This window comes from Dendropsophus ebraccatus, chromosome 12 (genome assembly GCF_027789765.1).
Source record: "Dendropsophus ebraccatus isolate aDenEbr1 chromosome 12, aDenEbr1.pat, whole genome shotgun sequence".
Lineage (NCBI taxonomy): Eukaryota > Metazoa > Chordata > Amphibia > Anura > Hylidae > Dendropsophus > Dendropsophus ebraccatus.
Window position 1 is genome coordinate 31,824,577 of NC_091465.1, and position 21,292 is coordinate 31,845,868.

Sequence of the window (21,292 nt, forward strand, 5' to 3'; positions counted from 1 at the left end):
TTATCAAACATGGTGTAAAGTGAAACTGGCTCAGTTGCCCCTAGCAACCAACCAGATTCCACCTGTCATTTTCCAAAGAGTCTGTGAGGAATGAAAGGTAGAATCTGATTGGTTGCTAGGGGCAACTGAGCCAGTTTTACTTTACACCATGTTTGATAAATCTCCCCCATAGTTTTTTTTGTGCACTACCCAGTTGTGATTATAGCAGCAATGTAGGGTGACATAGTGCCATTTATTATACCGTTTTTTTGTTATACCTGGGTGCAACTGCTACCTCTGCCATCACTAGCTACTATGCCACGTCATTCTATTTACACACACAAAATACACTTTAGCCAACTTTTCTCTTGCATACCTTTGATGTAGATGTAGGGGCTCCATCTGTTTTCTTTAACCCACATTTAGTTTGAGTCTATGTTCACACAACATATTTTTTATGACGAGACCGGTTGTTATATGGAATTAAAATAATGTCCGTTCTTGTGATAAAGTGTTGCATTGAGGTCAATGCAAACAACGGATGTTGCCCACACAGTGTATTGAACAACGGCCATTGTTTGGTACGGCCGTGTAAATAATGGACATACCAATTATTTCCGGGCTTTGAGCACTGAAATCAATGCAATTTTCAGTGCAGCAATGGCCATTGTTCGTACATTGTATGAACATAGCCTAACGCTGCAGAAATATACTCCTACAAGTATGGTCCAAGTCCTACCTGTGCGCCAATCATGGTTACCACACAGGCTGTATATAAATGTGCGTACACTTAGCAACTTCTTTTAGAAAATACATTTCCCTTAATTTATTAAAGCCATCGCAATCTATTAAAAAAATACAAAAGGAAATCTCCACTTTAAAAAACACAAACTGAAGTTGCTCTTGTTACATAGAAATCCATTGCAAAAAATATAATATAATAGTTTTAGACATTTTACTATACAGAATATTGTTCGGTGTACAGGAGGACGGTCCCCGGGTTCTTTAAGATGCTTCACAACGTTGCGCAGTTAAATAGTAAATTAATATAAAAAGTCACTCGCCACATGGGCTGAAATGTCGTAAGTTCCTCGTCTCCTTCAGTGCAGAGTCTGTCACTTCACAGGCCACTTATGTATACAGTTCTCCAGAATAATCTGGAACATTCCGGGGTGTCCCCCACCTCAGGTTACACGTTGCTTACTTGCGTGTCAGCAGAAGAGTCCAGTAACACTGGGGCCGCTGTTTTGTGCGTTCTTTCACGTCGGACGTATCTTGGTTTCCTTCCTGAAAGAACAAAACAATTTAAAGGGATTACTCAGGCTTAGAAAAACATGGCTGCTTTCTTCTCGAAACAGCACCTCTTCTGTCCTTAGTTTGGGTTTTTCAGCTCAGTTCCACTAAAGTGAATGGAGTTTAATACCACACACAACCAGAGGAAAACTAGTGGTGCTGATTTTGCAATTAGCTGCGTTCCCGCCCCCCCCCCCCCCAAAAAACCCTTAATAACCTCTAAATTTCAGATAGCTTGTATGCCTTACTAAGTCTGTATATGCTCCAAAAGAGGAGAAATGATTAAGCAGTGGCCAGACACCACTGGTGGCAGCTTATCTTCCTGAGAACAAAAGGATCGGACATGTTGTAATCCAGCTGTAGTGGGGAGGATGGGGGTTCGAGTCAAGAGGCCCACAACTTTAGATAATAAATTAACCTCAATAAACTGCTTGGCAGACAAAAATGGAATGTAAATGGCTAGCTGTAGTGTAGACCACAAATGTTCAACTCTTGTCCCTCCAGCTGTTGCAACTGGTCCCAGGCATGATGGGAATTGTAGTTTTGCAACAGCTAGAGGGTGGTGAGTGTCTGGAGCAGGGGTGCTCTAAATTAAAGCCCTATTACACCAAACAATTATTGGCCATACTTGTTTGGTGTAACAAATTATGTTTGGTGTAATAGGTCATGTTAAAGGTCACGTTAAAAGTCACGATCACGACAGCAACGGTCTGCAGCGCTTCGCTTCGAGTAACAGGAACATCGGCAGTAGACCACAGCTGACTCCAATGGGCATCCCAGACGATCTAAGGGTCATCCAGGGAGCCCCTCCCACAGCTTCCCGCTGCCCCTCCGCTTGCTATCTGAGCCTAATAGCACAGGTGTGAGAATGTGAGCGTCTCTTCTCAATATTGTGTTGTGTAATACGGCCTTTAGAGCTCACAGGTTCAAACTTCCCTCCAAGTGCATTGGTTTGGGTGGGACTGAATAGAGTCCAAAATCAGCGCTAAGTTATAGAAGTAGTATGCAGCTTTAAACACCCAGTGTCAGATTATAAAGCAAGTAACTAGCTGTGCCAGAACATCTATATATAGTCACTAACTATTAATATAATTATCAATTCCATTAAAAAAGTACATAACATTAGCGACGCATGTAATCTGAAGTGAGAAATGCAAAGTGAAAAATACAATTCACACAAAGTGACCCGTGCCATTATATTAGATAAGACGGGTTACACGGTATTGGCAGGATTTTTCACTTTGCATTTCTCACTTTAGATTACATACATTGCTAATGTTATGCACTTTTTAATGGAATTGATAATTATATTGATGTAATCACCACTGGCTATATATAGATGTACTAGCACAGAGTGTTTCTTTGCTTGAAACAAGCTCCAGTGAGGAGCGGATAGGTTATGGACAATGGGTCAATAAGGGAATATCCTATTTTTGAAAGTTGGGGGGGAGGGGGGATATATTGGAGGGTAAGAAGGAGGCATCTATTATTATTTGCATGTAGAGGTTAATGGAAGCCTGTCAACCCGGCTGCCGTGGTGAAGCTTTCCTGAACCTCTGGTAGAGCCCCTTATACTTACCCCTTCCTCGAAGTACTGGTCCCGGATCCTGTCCTGCCACAGAGAAATCCCCGTCAGAAGCCGTGCGAGCGCTCACCAGAGAGGAGTTGGACTTGGGCGGGCTTCACCCCGGTAGCCAGGGTGACAGGTTCCCTTTAAAGAGGTTGTCCAAGAAAAATTGACTTTTTCCTATCCACAGGGTAGGGGAAAAGAAGAGGTTGCAGAGGGGAGGGCATTTCCAAACTCTGTCCCCCTCCCCCTTCTAGAAAGAGCTGAGTACGCTGGAAGAGCACTGTACACATAGTAGTGACTAGAGCCACGGGTCGCGTGCTGGACAGAGCCGGTGGGGACCGATGCGGAGATTGGCAGGGGGGGCCAGAGGTTGTACCCCCGCGACCTCCTACTTTTATGCTATGCTGTGGATAAGGAAAAAGTCAATTTTTTCCTGGACAAATGCTTTAAATATAATAATATGAAACTAAAGATTCTTATTAAAAATTGCTAAATTAAATTGGATGTTGACTTGAGTTTGTTGTTGGCTCAGGCCATATGGTCTTGTAAGCCTTAATATATAGATTTTGTTACAGGTGTAGGACTGTCCAATTTTCTGTAAAAGGTTCCTTCTTAAATAAATAAATGTAATGATGAGCGATCCATAGGATAGCCTGTCAGCAACTGATCAGTGGGCTGCCAACACCTGGCACCTGTGCCATTCAGCTGTTCGGCACCAACACTACACAGTGAACAGAGTTAGGGGGCTGTATCACTACAATAGCGCGAACATTTAAACTGTTTCGGAGCTCCCAGCATCATAATGATACTTGATGCCGGGAGTTCCATGATTACAGACTGTAGTACATCTTCCATGCAAGGACTGTAATCATAGAACGTGTGAATATCCCCTTTGTCTCTGAATAGTAGCTAAGCTGCGGTTACTGTATGCCACAGGGGCGGGCTGGGCCGGGGGGCAGGGGGGCATATGCCCCCTGGGCTGGTCTTCCCCCAGCTGTCAGGGCCGCATGGCTGCTGACAGCTGGCTGGAGTCCTCAGTACCTCCCCTGCTTACAGCCCTGTCCCTCTTCTGTCATATTTACCTGTGGCTGTGGATCCGGACTGTGATGGAAGCGGCCGCTGAAGCCCCGCCCCCATGACGTTAAGCCCCGCCTCCTTTATGGCCATTATGCTTTCCTATAAGCCTATGAGGCTTATGGTAAAAAGCAAACTGCTGTAGGCAGTATCTTCCTCCGGCCACCAGAGTGCGCTCTCTCCTCCCAGCTGGTTCTCCTGTGTCTGGGCTAGAAGAGCCTGAAGACCGAGAAGATGGTGTCTGCAGAAAGCCAGGTACCTATACAGCAGGACATCTACACAGCAGGCCATAGGGCAGGGGGAGGGGACCAAGGCTCTCCAGATGTTGCAAAACTACAACTCCCATCATACCTGGGCAGCCATAGGCTTACCATAGATGATGGGAGTTGTAGTTTTGCAACAGCTGAAGAGCCAAGGTTCCCTATTCCTGACATAGAGGATACATATATACAGGAGGATACATATATACAGGAGACCTACACAGGAGGATACATATATACAGGAGACCTACACAGGAGGATACATATATACAGGAGGAGACATACAGAGGAGTATATAGAGGATACATATATACAGGAGGAGACATACACAGCAGTACATAGAGGATACATACAGAGGAGTATATAGAGGATACATATATACAGGAGGAGACATACACAGCAGTACATAGAGGATACATATATACAGGAGGAGACATACACAGGAGTATATAGAGGATACATATATACAGGAGGAGACATACACAGCAGTACATAGAGGATACATATATACAGGAGGAGACATACACAGGAGTATATAGAGGATACATATGTACAGGAGGAGACATACACAGGAGTATATAGAGGATACATATATACAGGAGGAGACATACACAGCAGTACATAGAGGATACATACAGAGGAGTATATAGAGGATACATATATACAGGAGGAGACATACACAGCAGTACATAGAGGATACATATATACAGGAGGAGACATACACAGGAGTATATAGAGGATACATATGTACAGGAGGAGACATACACAGGAGTATATAGAGGATACATATATACAGGAGGAGACATACACAGCAGTACATAGAGGATACATACAGAGGAGTATATAGAGGATACATATATACAGGAGGAGACATACACAGCAGTACATAGAGGATACATATGTACAGGAGGAGACATACACAGGAGTATATAGAGGATACATATATACAGGAGGAGACAGACAGAGGAGTATATAGAGGAGACATATATACAGGAGGAGACATATATACAGGGGTAAATAGAGTATACATATATACAGGAGGAGACATACAGAGGAGTTAGGGCTGGGCGATTAATCAAATAAATTTGCCCAGAAGGTTATAATCGATTTCGATTAAAATCATAAATTAAATTTTCACAAAAAATCATTGCAGGTGGAGCAGCGTAGAGTGATGGGTTGGCGGCTGGGCTGGAGTTGCAGGTCAAGCAGGCGGCGCGGAGGTGAGGTGCATGGCGGGCGGCGGTGCGTGGAGTGTCGCGCCGGAGGTGAGGTGCAGGGCGGTCGGGCAGTCCGCCTAACAGAGCCGCGACTGACCTGCCCCAGCTATACATATCACGTCCAGTTCCCCTCCCGGCCACACGTGCAGGTCCCTGGTCTCTGGAGGAGGCTGCAGGGACTGTAGTGGTGATAGCGTCGCTTCAGGTCCTGGAGCTGAACAGCGGGATCTGCATCCCCCGATCCCGCTGTACAGCTCCAGTAATGGCAGTGACGCTATCACCACTAGAGTCCCTGCGGCCAGGGCCGTATTTACCACTAGGCACCTGTAGTCCGATGCCTAGGGCAGCACCTTGCAGGGGGGCAGCACCAGGGAGCAGGGGGACAGAAAAAACTAATTCTTTTGTTTTTATTTTTTTAGTTTCCTTTCTCCCGTTCAGACTTGCCAGTAAATCTGGTGTCTTTTCCAGGGGGGTGGGGGGTATGGTGGTATTGGTCCGGTCTGGTATCGCCAATAGGTGCGTGAAGATGGGGCGTCTTCAGGTTTAGTGCCTAGGGCAGCAGAAGCTGTTAATACAGCCCTGCCTGCGGCCTCTTCCAGAGACCGGGGACCTACACGTGTGGCCGGGAGGGGAACCTGTGTGCCGGGGTGAGAGGAGGAGGGATATGTGCACTCCTGCCCCAATCACGCCCAGCTGCCCCAGTTTCCCCCAGTATGCCCCTGTCACCTCTCATTTATACCTTTATTACTACTTCACCCCTCATCTTTACCTGTACTACTACTACTACTTCTACTACACCCCTCATCTATACCTGTACTACTACACCCCTCATCTATACCTGTACTACTACTACACCCCTCATCTATACCTGTACTACTACACCCCTCATCTATACCTGTACTACTACACCCTTCATCTATACCTGTACTACTAATTCCCCTCATCTTTACTACTAATACACCCCTCATCTTTACCTGTACTACTACTAATCCCCCTCATCTGTATTACTAATACACCCCATATCTATACCTGTACTACCTCACCCTTCATCTTTACCTCTACTACTACTACTATTGCCCCTCATCTGTATTACTAATACACCCCATATCTATACCTGTACTACTACACCCCTTATCCACTATACCTCCACTACTACACTCTACCTAGATGGAGGCACCATGTGTCCCGCTATCCCCACCCCCACCCCCTCGCTTATCCCGGAAATGCCCCTGCCTGCATGTGTCTCTGCTACATAGAGGATACATATATACAGCAGTACATAGAGGATACATATATACAGGGGGAGGCATATATACAGTAGTACATAGAGGATACATATATATACAAGAGTACATAGAGGAGACATATTTACAGGAGTACATAGAGGAGACATATATACAGAAGTACATCGAGTGATATAAACTATTGTAAAAATACAGTAACCCCAGCTTTCCCAGCATCTTCTACTCAGTATGATGGAGGTCACCCAGCTCTCCAGCATCTTATACTCAGTATGATAGAGGTCACCCAGCTTTCCTAGCATCTGTCTATGGGACCGTTTCGTGTCATCACTGAGCCGCCCCATAGACTTATACAGGAAAGTGAGTTCTGACCCTTTCACAGGGCACAGTAGGATATTTGGTCACCAATGACTGGAAGGACCGAAGATGTTATAGGTAAAAGGTTAGAGGCCAGAGTGGTCCTTTAAGGATGGGCCGCCAGCCTGCTACTCATGGGCCAGTGCTGTATACTTGCCCCCCGGGCTAAAATTTGCCAGCCAGCCCCTGGTATGCCACCAAGCACAAAAGAAAAATATCCAGCAGCACAGGTATACAAAGATGAGACTTCGTGAGCATTAAATATGCAGTAGGTGCACGCCTCAGCTTACCGGACCAGGGTAAGTGACAATACCCAAGACAAAATATGCAGGAGACAGCACCTCAAAAAAAAAAGTGAGGAGTTTATTCACACCAATGCAACGTTTCGGCAGTCACTGCTTGAGAAAGGCTGTAAATTTGCCGAAACGTTGCATTGGTGTAAATAAACTCCTCACTTTTTTTTTTGAGGTGTTGTCTCCTGCATATTTTGTCTTAGGTACTGTATGCCACCTACACAAACAGAGACAAACTCTGTTTATAGTGTAGTGCGGCACCGATCAGTCACCGATGAGCTACCCTGTGCATTGATCAGAAGTCAATTTTCCTCGAAAATCTCTTTAAAGATACATGAACCAAGCACTTGTACAAGCCAAACTGATTATTTCTAGCATGCAAAATAGAGTTCTTAGTTACCTGACGTATTTGTTTCTGGAATCATGGAAGCCTAGGAGAAAACATGTAAGAAGTTCAAGTGAAGCCATGAAACGTTTAGAAACATACATACATCCAGTGTCGGACTGGCTACTTGGGGCCCACCAGGGAAAATGATCCTGGGGGCCCACCAATGAAGAACCATTGGTGCTGACCCAATTCTATGCTGATTGATCCGTGTCCACAACTAGTCAAACTACAACTCTCAGAATGCCCTACACTTATGAAGCTCTCAGGGTATACTGGAAGTTGTAGTTCCAGAGAGGAGAATCCTTTAACAACTGAAGATCCATCAATAAATCTACAGCACCAGCTATTAGGGGATTTTCTATTCAGATATACTACAACTCCCACCATATCCTGAGGACTGTGTGCTGTCAGTAAATGCTGGGAGTTGTAGTGTTTGCAGCTGTTGTAGTAGGAGGATCCTGGGTGCATTGTACACTGGATGCTGAGTGGGAGACCAGAATACACAGAATAGCTCTGTGGTGGCTGAGTGTATGGAAGTGACCCCAGCACTAATAGCACTAATAGGGGATAGAACAAAAAAAAAATTACACACACACACATATTTTACATATATATAATCTTGTTGTTATATTATGACCATACAGTCACACTGTTACTGACCAAATAAAAAAAAAAAAGACCAATGTTATTACCAATGTACTACTCCAATACAGCAATGTAGTGCTGGCCTATACAAGCATATATGTATCCTGTTTGTAGGCTGCATGGTACATATATGCTTGTATAGGCCAGCACTACATTGCTGTATGTACACACACACACACACATATATATATATCTATATCGGCCAGCACTACATTGCTGTATGTACCTGTATATACACACCCTGCAGAGTCAGTCACACATACACATATATACCCTCTGCACCCCACACACATTATGCCTGTATACACACCCTGCAGGGTCAGTCACACATACACATATATACACTGCACCCCCACACCCTATACCTATATACACACCCTGCAGGGTCAGTCACATGCACACATATATACACTGCACCCCCACACCCTATACCTATATACACACCCTGCAGAGTCAGTCACACATACACATATATACACTGCACCCCCACACCCTATACCTATATACACACCCTGCAGGGTCAGTCACATGCACACATATATACCCTCTGCACCCACACACATTATACCTATATACACACCCTGCAGAGTCAGTCACACATATACACACTGCACCCCCACACACTATTATATTTATATACAAACACTGCACCCCCACACACTATTATATTTATATACAAACACTGCACCCCACACACTGTATCTATATACACACACTGCACCCCACACATTATATACATATACACACACTGCACCCCACACACTATTATATCCATATACACACACTGCACCCCACACACTATTATATCTATATACACACACTGCACCCCACACACTATTATATCCATATACACACACTGCAACCTACACACTATATCCATATACACACACTGCACCCCACACATTATTATATACATATACACACACTGCACCCCACACACTATTATATCCATATACACACACACTGCACCCCACACACTATTATATCTATATACACACACTGCACCCCACACACTATATCCATATACACACACTGCACCCCCCACACACTGCACCCCACACACTATTATATCCATATACACACACTGCACCCCCCACACACTGCACCCCACACACTATTATATCCATATACACACACTGCACCCCACACACTATTATATCTATATACACACACTGCACCCCACACACTATTATATCTATATACACACACTGCACCCCACACACTATATCCATATACACACACTGCACCCCACACACACTGCACCCCACACACTATTATATCTATATACACACACTGCACCCCACACACTATATCCATATACACACACTGCACCCCCCACACTATATTATCCATATACACACACTGCACCCCCCCCACACTATTATATCCATATACAGTACACACACTGCACCCACACACTATTATATCCATATACACACACACTGCACCCCACACACTTATATCCATATACACACACTGCACCTCCACACACTATTATATCCATATACACACACTGCACCCCCCACACTATTATATCCATATACACACACTGCACCCCACACACTATTATATCCATATACACACACTGCACCCCACACACTATTATATCCATATACACACACTGCACCCCACACACTATTATATCCATATACACACACTGCACCCCACACACTATTATATCCATATACACACACTGCACCCCACACACTATATCCATATACACACACTGCACCCCACACACTATTATATCCATATACACACACTGCACCCCACACACTATTATATCCATATACACACACTGCACCCCACACACTATATCTATATACACACACTGCACCCCACACACTATTATATCCATATACACACACTGCACCCCCCCCCACACTGCACCCCCCACACTATTATATCCATATACACACACTGCACCCCACACACTATTATATCCATATACACACACTGCACCCCACACACTATATCCATATACACACACTGCACCCCACACACACTGCACCCCACACACTATTATATCTATATACACACACTGCACCCCACACACTATATCCATATACACACACTGCACCCCACACACTATATCCATATACACACACACTGCACCCCCCACACTATTATATCCATATACACACACTGCACCCCCCACACATTGCACCCCACACACTATTATATCCATATACACACACTGCACCCCACACACACTGCACCCCCCACACTATTATATCCATATACACACACTGCACCCCCCACACACTGCACCCCACACACTATTATATCCATATACACACACTGCACCCCACACACACTGCACCCCCCACACTATTATATCCATATACACACACTGCACCCCCCACACTATTATATCCATATACACACACTGCACCCCACACACTATTATATCCATATACACACACTGCACCCCCCACACTATTATATCCATATACACACACTGCACCCCACACACTATATCCATATACACACACTGCACCCCACACACTATTATATCCATATACACACACTGCACCCCACACACTATTATATCCATATACACACACTGCACCCCACACACTATTATATCCATATACACACACTGCACCCCACACACTATTATATCCATATACACACACTGCACCCCACACACTATATCCATATACACACACTGCACCCCCCACACTATTATATCCATATACACACACTGCGGAGTCAGTCACACATCACACATACAGTATAGTCACCCTGCACCTCCCATTACCACCATACCTGTGGAGCTTTTTCTCTTCAGAGCCCAGGACAGCAGAGGAGGGAGGGGGAGCTGACTGACCTCTGCCTGACTGTTCAGCAGCCACATCTGACCTCCTGGACGCTGCTGATAAGATCTTCTTTCCCTTTAGTCGGAGCAGGAGGCTGGTGAGGAGAAGAGCAGCCAGAGCTCCTTACAGAGCTGCAGCCTCCTGCTCCTGCACATCCCGACAACAGCATCTATGGGAGGGTGAGGAGAACCAGCGTGCAGGGGCCCACTGAGGGCCCTAGGAGAGCTGCCCACGGATCTGTCTGTATCAGGGGGCCCTGGAACTTGCTGTCATCTGGCTGGGAAACATCACCCAGGGCCCAGTCAGATGACAGCAGCACACACCTAAGGCTGCTCTGCCTAACGCTGCTCTGCAGGGGCCCACCAACAGGCAGGAAGGGGGAGGGGCCCACCGGGGAAACCCCCGGCTCCCCGGTGGCCCAGTCCGAGCCTGCATACATCACATTGACAAATGGTATGCAGGCCTTTAATCACTGGATAGGACCGCCCACTGGACTCCTAAGCCCAGAATTAGCAGAGATTTCCAGCAATAAATGAGAAGTTATAAGGAACATTTTTGTACTATACTGCATATCAACATGCTCAGCTTCTGCTCTATGAAGTACCGCCAACACGCTGAACTTGCCCTTAAATATTACAGGGGCAATTTTCTAAGATTTCAGATACCGCTCTTTAAGGCCCTATTACACGTAACGATTATAGTTTTAAAATTTGCTTTAATAATAAATTTTTAGTTAAAGCTAGCGATTTTGTAGCAAACGATTGAGATTATTGCATTCATACATTGTTATGAACGATCGCTTTTACGTCGTGATATGGTCACTAATCGTTCCTCGGGACAACCCACACAATATGTTTTAAATCGGTGAACAACTTATTACCTGAACAATAGGCGAACTACCAACAATAATTTTTCAACATGTTGGAAGACAAAAAAAATGAATACATTTTTCATTCATCGTTTAATTGTTAAGTGTTATTACACGGACAGATAATCGCTAATATTTAATCGTTATAGCAAATTTTTAAATGATAATCGCTCCGTGTAAGGGTATGTTCACACTGAGAAATAGGAGAGTATTCAGCGAGGAATTTAAGAGGAAAGTTTTCTGCTTGAAATTCATCACCTATTCACCTCTGGCAGAATAGAAGCAGAATTTGAGCGGAATTCAAGTGGAATGCAAGCAGATTTTCAAGAAGAATTCAAGCCCCATTGACTTCTATAGAATTACTCTAGCAGAATCCGCCCAAAGACTTGACATTTCAATTTTTCAGGCGGAAAGCGGATCCACCACAGAATTTACAGTATATCGGGGAAATTCTGCAGTGTGATCGAAACACACTGCAGAACGCACATTAAACAAAGCGGGAAAGTCAATGTACATTCACAATGTTCATTCTGTACAGGTGGAATTTCGGGTGGATTCCGCATGTATTTTGACGCAGAATCCACCGGAAATTCAGTGCGTATTCCTCTGTGTGAACATACCCTTACAGGGCCTTTAGTCTCTTATCTTATTAATGAATCGTCTGACTCCTACAGCTAAGAGCTCGGGTAGATTTTAGCTACATTATACACTTGATCCCTCATTTACAGTATATTGTAGTAAATTTGGCAGGCTACGGCCTTTAATGTTAAACTTCACCCACTTTATTAAAACTTGCAAGATGTCAAAACGCTGCACATTTTTGCACATGAAGAGTGCTTGCACAAAAATGTGCAATTTTTTTTTTTAACACCAAATTGCTTGCATAGAGAACTCCCCCTACCCCCCCCCCCCCCCCCCATTTTCAGAAATTTAAAAGGAAAAAAACAATTATTCTTACCATTTCATTGGGCTGAAAGATGGATGCTATGTAGAAAGAAAGAGCACATTAGGTAATTCTGATTATACATCAATGTGGATTGCAGATTTATATAGACTGTACTAAAAGGGGTCATCCCACCATTAAGACTTCTTTAGCCACAGACTAGGCGATGTGTATGCCTACAAAAAGTATGACTGCTGGGACAAGGCCGCAGCGGGTTAAGGGGGGCAGCATTTACGTACTGTACGCACAGTGGAATTAAATGCTGTGTGGGAACAACCTTAAAAAATGCATACGATAAAAGCTCTAAAAACAAGTTATTTACAGCAATGACTGAGATTTTGTTGACACTCGAATAAGGAAAGCGGCAGCGATCCCTGATCTTTGCTCTACATAGCTCTTCTATTAATTAGGATGTAAAGTAATTTTTCTGTAACATACGGTGAAAATGAGAGACAAACACAATGAAAGTGACAGACTTTCCCCACAACAAAGGGAAGAAATATATCACAGCATCTGCTGCAGCGTAACCGCATCTATTGTGACACTCTTCTTCTCAAAACTATTACTGGTTTGCCCATATTTTAAATAGCCATAGGATTAGAGACAAATCCTTATAGGTAAATAAATTATTGTGAGAATTCTTGCAGATTTGCATTGATTGATCCAGATTACAAACATTACAAATCTAGTTCTCCATGGTGAAATATATACATGTTTCCTAATGGAAAACGTCACTGGTGGCAACTGCAAATATGCCGACTATATACAATAGTAAACACTGAGGCCATTGTATGATCGCCTAGGACAATGACCTTCAATCGGCGACAAGCGACACAAAAATGCTGTAAAGTAAATGTCACATGATACCCGTCAGCTGATAAAATTCCTTTGCCCTTACAATTGTTACAATGAAAAGCCATTCAACAGGTAATCTTCTAAAAACAACCCCTACTTATAAAGTGTGGCATTACACGTCGGCGACTCCTGATCCACAGCCTCATAAGGGCCCACTTTGAGTCAATGGTCAAAATATAATGTCAAATAAGCTTCCATGTTATAACCATGACTAGGGGCAGGGCAAATTACGGGGGTTACCTAAAATGATAACCTTAATACACATCCCCACCATTATCTTAACTTACCCATCCCCATACCCTCCCCTTTACCTTGAAAGAAGACATGACACCTGCTAACGTTGGAATAATGGCCACAGCAGCCTTTTATTGAAAAATAAATAACATGTCAAACATGATACCAACTATTTCAACCCCGATAACTCCCACCCAACCTAATAACATACCCATCAGGGAGGTCATGGATGGCCCAGCAGCAGTATGAAAATATTGGTCCCCCTGTCGCACCGCGCCGACTCAGGGCTGGCAAATATGCCCCAATACTGCTTCCCATATAACAAATATTCCTCCGCCTAAGCGGTAAGCACCACCAACCATGCCCCATCTCCCTGCAACCTAAAGGAGAGGGGCTTGCCACCTTCAAGATCTCACCTCCAACACCTCCTCACACAGTGCCATCCACAACCACCCCTCCGCAGCTGCCGCGACAATAGTGCAACAATATCAGCCAACCACCCACCTACCAAAAAACAGGGCGGGCGGGCGGGCGCTTCAGGTCCGGGACAGAGGAGCTGGTAAGCAGGAAAACCCCTCCCCCTGCCTTTATACTTCCAACTTGCTCCCCTCCCCTGACGCTATCCCCTGCCCCCCTATTGGCCTCTGCCCGCATCCCCACTCCCCCTGCTCCATCCCCTTTTCTCACAGCCTGACCATGCGTTCCCCTCATGCTCTCCTAACCTAAGCCCTGTTAACCCCCTATTGCCCACCCCTTCATGTCCGGGCTGCAGCTATACTGCGCCCGCTTACGCCCTCCCTTGACTAGGGGCAGGGCAAATTACGGGGGTTACCTAAAATGATAACCTTAATACACATCCCCACCATTATCTTAACTTACCCATCCCCATACCCTCCCCTTTACCTTGAAAGAAGACATGACACCTGCTAACGTTGGAATAATGGCCACAGCAGCCTTTTATTGAAAAATAAATAACATGTCAAACATGATACCAACTATTTCAACCCCGATAATTCCCACCCAACCTAATAACATACCCATCAGGGAGGTCATGGATGGCCCAGCAGCAGTATGAAAATATTGGTCCCCCCCTGTCGCACCGCGCCGACTCAGGGCTGGCAAATATGCCCCAATACTGCTTCCCATATAACAAATATTCCTCCGCCTAAGCGGTAAGCACCACCAACCATGCCCCATCTCCCTGCAACCTAAAGGAGAGGGGCTTGCCACCTTCAAGATCTCACCTCCAACACCTCCTCACACAGTGCCATCCACAACCACCCCTCCGCCACCACGAGCGAGCTCGACCCCTTGAACTCGCGAGTCCCGCCACACCTCAACGGCCTTTTCCAACCCGTCCTGAATGTCACAAGACCACAGATCCATCCCCACCCCATTAAGGTGCACCCCATCACTGTCCATAAAACCCGTAGTAGGGATTTCCAACTCCCGGTGACGGACCACAATGCCCCCATTGCGAGCCACAAAGCGAGACACCTCGCGATTAACCCGCCCCCGTGCCCGATTCAGCTTGTCAATAGAGCGCGCTTGTTTCCACACGAACCTTGCCACTATCTCGGACCACACTACAATCACGCCGGGGAACAACGACCAAAGACGCAACAGATCGCACTTAATATCTCTAATCAGATCCCTAGACGATCTGACGCCGAGGTCGTTGCCCCCGACGTGAAGGGCCAGAATATCAGGGGGCCTATCCAACCTGGAATAGTAGTGGACCTCCGGCAGAACTCCACTCCACAGCATGCCTCCTATTCCCATCCAGTGAACCTGAACCTCTGCCCGCGGGAAACCCAGTTGCCTTCCCTCCGCCCGGATGTCAGCACGGCACGCCCCCCTCCGAACATACGAATGGCCGAGAATCCACACCAAGCATGCCGGGCCTAAAACAAAACACAAAACAACAACAACATGAAAGCAACATCCCGGGCAAACAACACGTTCAAAGCAAATCTAACCTAACATAGGACCGAAACCTAGCAGACTCCCACCGACCAATCTGGCGCACAACAGATTCTCCCAACCCCCAGCGAACCGCCTCCGTCGCCGCCCCAATCCTAAAGGAGTGGGAAGCGAACTCCCGTGCCGGAAGGCCCAGTCTCGCCAAGCACTTCCGGAACACCGACACAAACTGAAAGCGCGAGAGCGCTCTCCCATCTCTATGAATTAAGAAGGAACCCCCCGCACCCCTAGGTCGAACCGCACTGAACAACCGAACGCTCTCCACCGGGCACACCACCGAACCGGGAACCGCGTACAACAGCACCCTCTTCCCCCTACCCGCCTGGTCCGTCTTGGAGCGCCGCAACCAGCAAGACACAAATCCCTGCCCCAGCACCACATCCGCCAGCTGCATCCCACCCAGGGCCGCACAAGACGAGCTGACCAACTCCCCTATCCTGAACGCCCCAAAGAAGGCAAGCGAAAAGGCCACCCTAAATAAAAGGCGTTCGTAAACATCAAAACAAACACCATCCAGATCCCCCACCAATCGTCCCAAAACCTCAAAGGACACCGGCCGTCTCCCGTCCCTAGACACCCGCGACCGTCGATACCCCCTCACCGCCTGCCGGACTACAAACTCCTTCGTCCAATCACGCACCCCAAGCAACTTAAAACAATATGCCAACCCTGACAATTTCCGAACCATCCCCGCACCCGACACCCCGGCCCCAAACAAATCACCAATAAAACACAACAACAAGGGAACGAGCTCACCACGCACACCATCCACCCCCCACTGCCCACAGAAACTCAGCCACTCCTGCCACGCCACCGAATGACTCCTCCACGTCCTCCCCGATACGGCTTGCTGCATCAAACCAAACGCTGTCCGGATGCCACTTCCCACAAACAGCTCGGAACGGGCTTCCCCTGTTGCTCCGCCTCCGGGGCCAACAAACGGAACCGATCGAACTGCAAACGAGAAAGTGCATCGGCTATAGAGTTAGCAGTCCCTGGCAGATGACACGCCATCACCCACGCATTCAGTTCCAGCCCACGCAAAACCAGGCGCCGCAGCAACCGCACCACTGGCGGGGAAGATGCCGTGAGACTGTTGACAGCCTGCACCACCGCCAAGTTGTCGCAACAAAAACGAACCCGCTTGTTCCGGAACCTGTCACCCCACACTTCAAGCGCAGCCACAATCGGGAACAGTTCTAACAGGGCCAGGTTACGTACCCATCCATTCTCCCGCCAACAATCCGGCCACTCCCCAGCAAACCATTCACCACTCAAGTATGCTCCAAACCCAACCGACCCAGACGCATCAGTGAACAGTTCCATATCCACAGTCCGAATCCACTCCTCCCTCCACACCGACCGTCCATTGAAACACACCAGGAACTGCGCCCACACCTGCAAATCTGCCCTGTGATCCGCCGTCAGTCGTATCCTATGCATCGGCGAACGCACCCCCGCCGTGGCCTGCGCTAGCCGCCGGCAAAAAATGCGCCCCATTGGCATAATGCGGCAAGCAAAGTTCAGCTTGCCCAGCAGCGATTGCAACTGCCGCAAGCGAACCTTGCGCAGTTCCAAGAAACAACCCACCAACTCCCGCAGCTCCACCAGTTTGTCACCAGGCAGTCGGCACTCCATTGCCACCGAGTCTATCTCGATACCCAAAAAACGGATGACCGTAGCCGGGCCCTCCGTCTTTTCCGGTGCCAATGGAATGCCGAACCTGCGGGCCACCTGCTCAACCGTATGCAACAGGAGGGAGCAACAAGTGGACTGTGCCGGACCAATGCACAGGAAGTCGTCCAGGTAATGCAACACCGACTGCAAACCCGACTCCCTGCGCACCACCCATTCCACAAAGGTGCTAAATGTCTCGAAATGTGAACAAGAGATTGAGCACCCCATAGGAAGGCAGCAGTCCACATAGTACGCCCCCTCCCAAACACACCCCAGCAAATGGAAACATTCAGGATGCACCGGCAAGAGCCGAAATGCCGCTTCAATGTCAGTTTTCGCCATTAGTGCCCCCGGCCCGCACCGCCGCACCCATTCCACCGCCTTGTCAAACGACACGTATGAAACCGAGCAAACTTCTTGCTCAATCCCATCGTTAACGGACAACCCCGCCGGATAAGACAAATGGTGAATTAGCCGGAATTTATTAGGTTCCTTCTTGGGCACCAGCCCTAAAGGAGAAACCCGCAGGTGGGGCCACGGCGGGTCCGTAAACGGACCCGCCATCCGCCCCAGGGCCACCTCCTTGCCCAATTTGTCGCCCACCACGTCCGGACGCAACCGTGCGGACTTCAGATTTGGTGGGCGAAAAATCGGAGCCTCCCTCGAAAAGGGGATCCGAAATCCCCACTGAAAGCCGGACACTAATAATTCCGCCGCCGCCCGATCAGGGTACTCATTTAGATACGGCCGCATCGCCTCTAGGCTCACTGGCGTCCGACCCTTTACCGCCAGTCTCTCCGCTACGTCCTTTCTGCTTCTTGAAGCATCGCGACTGGGGGTGGTTCCCCCCGCAAGTTCCGCACTCATGCTTGAACTTGCACGAGGAACCAAAACGACAGTGCCCGTCGTTATATTGCCAGCAACACCCTGGCCTCTGGCCGGCCGAGGTTCCGGTCGATGATGCCGAACCCCCGGCCCCAGACCGAAACGGCTGCGACGGAGCGCGCGCTGCTGTCATTAGCCGCATCCACAAGGCTATATCCTTATGGTCCCACCTCAGGGATGGGCGAACCGCCTTGCGCTGCCGGAACTGCTCGTCATACCGCAGCCATGCCGTGCCACCGTAAACCCGATAAGCTTCGCCTATCGAGTCAAGGTAGCAAAACAGGGCCGAGCAGCATTGAGGAGCCTTTTCCCCCACCACGCTAGCCAAAATGGCGAAAGCCTGAAGCCAGTTAGAAAAAGTGCGCGGTATCAACCGATACCGCCGCTTCTCCTCCTCCTCCTTCTTGCTGTCATCAGGCTTTCCCTTATCTAAATTAAATTTGTCGAGGGGGAGCAGGGAAAATATTTCCACGTACTCACCCCGCCAAATCTTCTCCCGTACCTCCTGCTTGAGGTGGGCCCCCAGGGGCCCCTCAAAGCAAACGTACACCTCCCCACGCGCCGCGTCATCCAACCGCACCGAAACCTCTGAAGCTGCGCCCACCCCCGCTGTTGTTGCTCCGCCTGCTTGCGCTCCCCCGGAGGTCCCCGCCGCCACTGGCACCAGCGCACCACCCGCCGCCCCGACCGCCGATGATAACGCAGGCGCAGCGCTACCCCCCAACCAGGCAGTAACCGGAGACCCTACACCCCCCCGGGCCCCCGCTCCCTGCGACCACATCTCACGCATACCAGCCAAAAACTGCGCAACCACCTCCCCCATACCAGCAAACTGACCCCCACCACCGACAGACCCCTGAAACCCGGCTCCACTCGCACCCCCACCACTCACACCACACGCCACAGGCAAAACAGACATGGACCGTGACTCACCAGGCTGACTCTGGACGGACGCCGGAACAGCCGCGACAGAGGATGCTACGCGCCTCGGCGAATCGCTGACAACTTCGCCGTCTTCCACGGCCTCGATGTCATCGTCCGGTGATGAAGCCCTCTGGTCCTCACTTATGTCCCCGGCGCCAGGGGCCGGGCTCCGACCCTGCCCCTGCGCCTGCAACGAATTAGGGCTGCCGCTGAACAGGGGGACGGTCGCTGGCGAAGCACTGCGGTAGGCCCCTTGCCGCCTGGACCGCCTGACCTCCCCCCGCACTTCCGCTGCAATCGCTGGCAGGGGTGCCCCCCCCCTGGGAAACCCCCTCAGGCCGGCGCCGGGCCCGGGTGCTCACCTTCGCCCCAGACTTCCTATGGGGCCTGTAGGAGGACTCGTTCCTTCCTCTGACTGCCCCCTGCACAGGCCGGTGGGAGGGGCCAGCCGCAACAGGTCCCGAGTCAGCAGCCGGCACCGAGGAGGCAGAGGCTGCTGCACGTGCCTCTCTCCCCGCACCGGAACCCCTCCGCGCTCCGGGATTCCTCCCAGCAGCCCTGCCGGACCGGAGAGGAGGGGACCGGACAGCAGGGGCTGGAGGGTCCTGGACAGGGCTCCCTACGCGGCGGGAGCGGCGGGGCAAGTCGGGGCTCAGCCGCTCCGGCGGGCGCCGGCGGCGTACGGGGGGGCGCGCACCCTGGGAGCTTGCCGCCCCCCCCGTTCCCCCTAGTACCTGCAGGAACTGCTCCTGCAGCCATTCAGCCCCATGGCGCGCCGCGGCCTCCCACAGGGAGGCAGAGAAAGCCTCTCGGTCCATTACAGCAGGAGCAGCACGTCGCTTCAGGTCCGGGACAGAGGAGCTGGTAAGCAGGAAAACCCCTCCCCCTGCCTTTATACTTCCAACTTGCTCCCCTCCCCTGACGCTATCCCCTGCCCCCCTATTGGCCTCTGCCCGCATCCCCACTCCCCCTGCTCCATCCCCTTTTCTCACAGCCTGACCATGCGTTCCCCTCATGCTCTCCTAACCTAAGCCCTGTTAACCCCCTATTGCCCACCCCTTCATGTCCGGGCTGCAGCTATACTGCGCCCGCTTACGCCCTCCCTAAAAGAGTGTTAAAATTGGCACTGAGCCCAGTTATACAGGGTTATCCAGATTATGCAAGATTAGAAAAACATGGCTGCTATCTTCCAGAGACAGCACCACTCTTGTCCTCAGTTTTTGTGTGGTACTGCAGCTCAGATCCACTTAAGTGAAGTTGAGCTGTAATACAAAACACAACCTTAGGACAAGTGTAGTGCGGCTTTTGGGGAAAAAAAAAAAAAAAAAAAAAAAAAAGAGATATTGTTTAATCCTATAAAACCCCCTAAAAATTACATTTGAAATAAATTAGAGGAGATTTGCCCACGGGAGGTCCAGTGAAAATAAATAAACTTTTTATTGCAGGATGACGGGTTTTGAGGTTGCCCTCTTCATCACATCCATATACATTGTTCACATACAGCAGGTTATAAAAAGTGATGAGCGAACATCCTGATGTTCAGTTCAGATCCCAAACACGAACATTAAAAAAAAAAAAAAAAAAAAGAAAAGAAAAATGTTCGGTTCATGTGTGCCGAACATTCATGAACAAATAACAAATGTTCAATAGAAGCGTACGATTTGGACTAGAGTTCCGCACATGTGTACAGATCATCAGGTGCAAAGCGTAAAATACGTAAAAGCGAAGCAACTACGGAGTGCGTAGCATTAGCATATCTTTTATTTGCCCGTGCGTATATAGAA

General features: G+C 48.5%; 1 protein-coding gene across 3 annotated transcripts in view; it reads right to left on the reverse strand.

The window, feature by feature from the left end:
* Nucleotides 1-357: 357 nt before the first annotated feature.
* C12H1orf159 (chromosome 12 C1orf159 homolog) overlaps nucleotides 358-21,292 on the reverse strand; it is a 36,314-nt gene continuing 15,379 nt past the window's right edge. For all 3 annotated transcript variants that reach the window (XM_069947178.1, XM_069947179.1, XM_069947177.1), the window contains 3 exons: nucleotides 12,966-12,991; nucleotides 7,685-7,715; nucleotides 358-1,266 (listed from right to left, as the gene is read on the reverse strand). In XM_069947178.1, coding sequence (XP_069803279.1) covers nucleotides 1,169-1,266; nucleotides 7,685-7,715; nucleotides 12,966-12,991 — 155 coding nt within the window. In that variant the 3' untranslated portion in view covers nucleotides 358-1,168. The remainder of the gene's footprint in view (nucleotides 1,267-7,684; nucleotides 7,716-12,965; nucleotides 12,992-21,292) is intronic.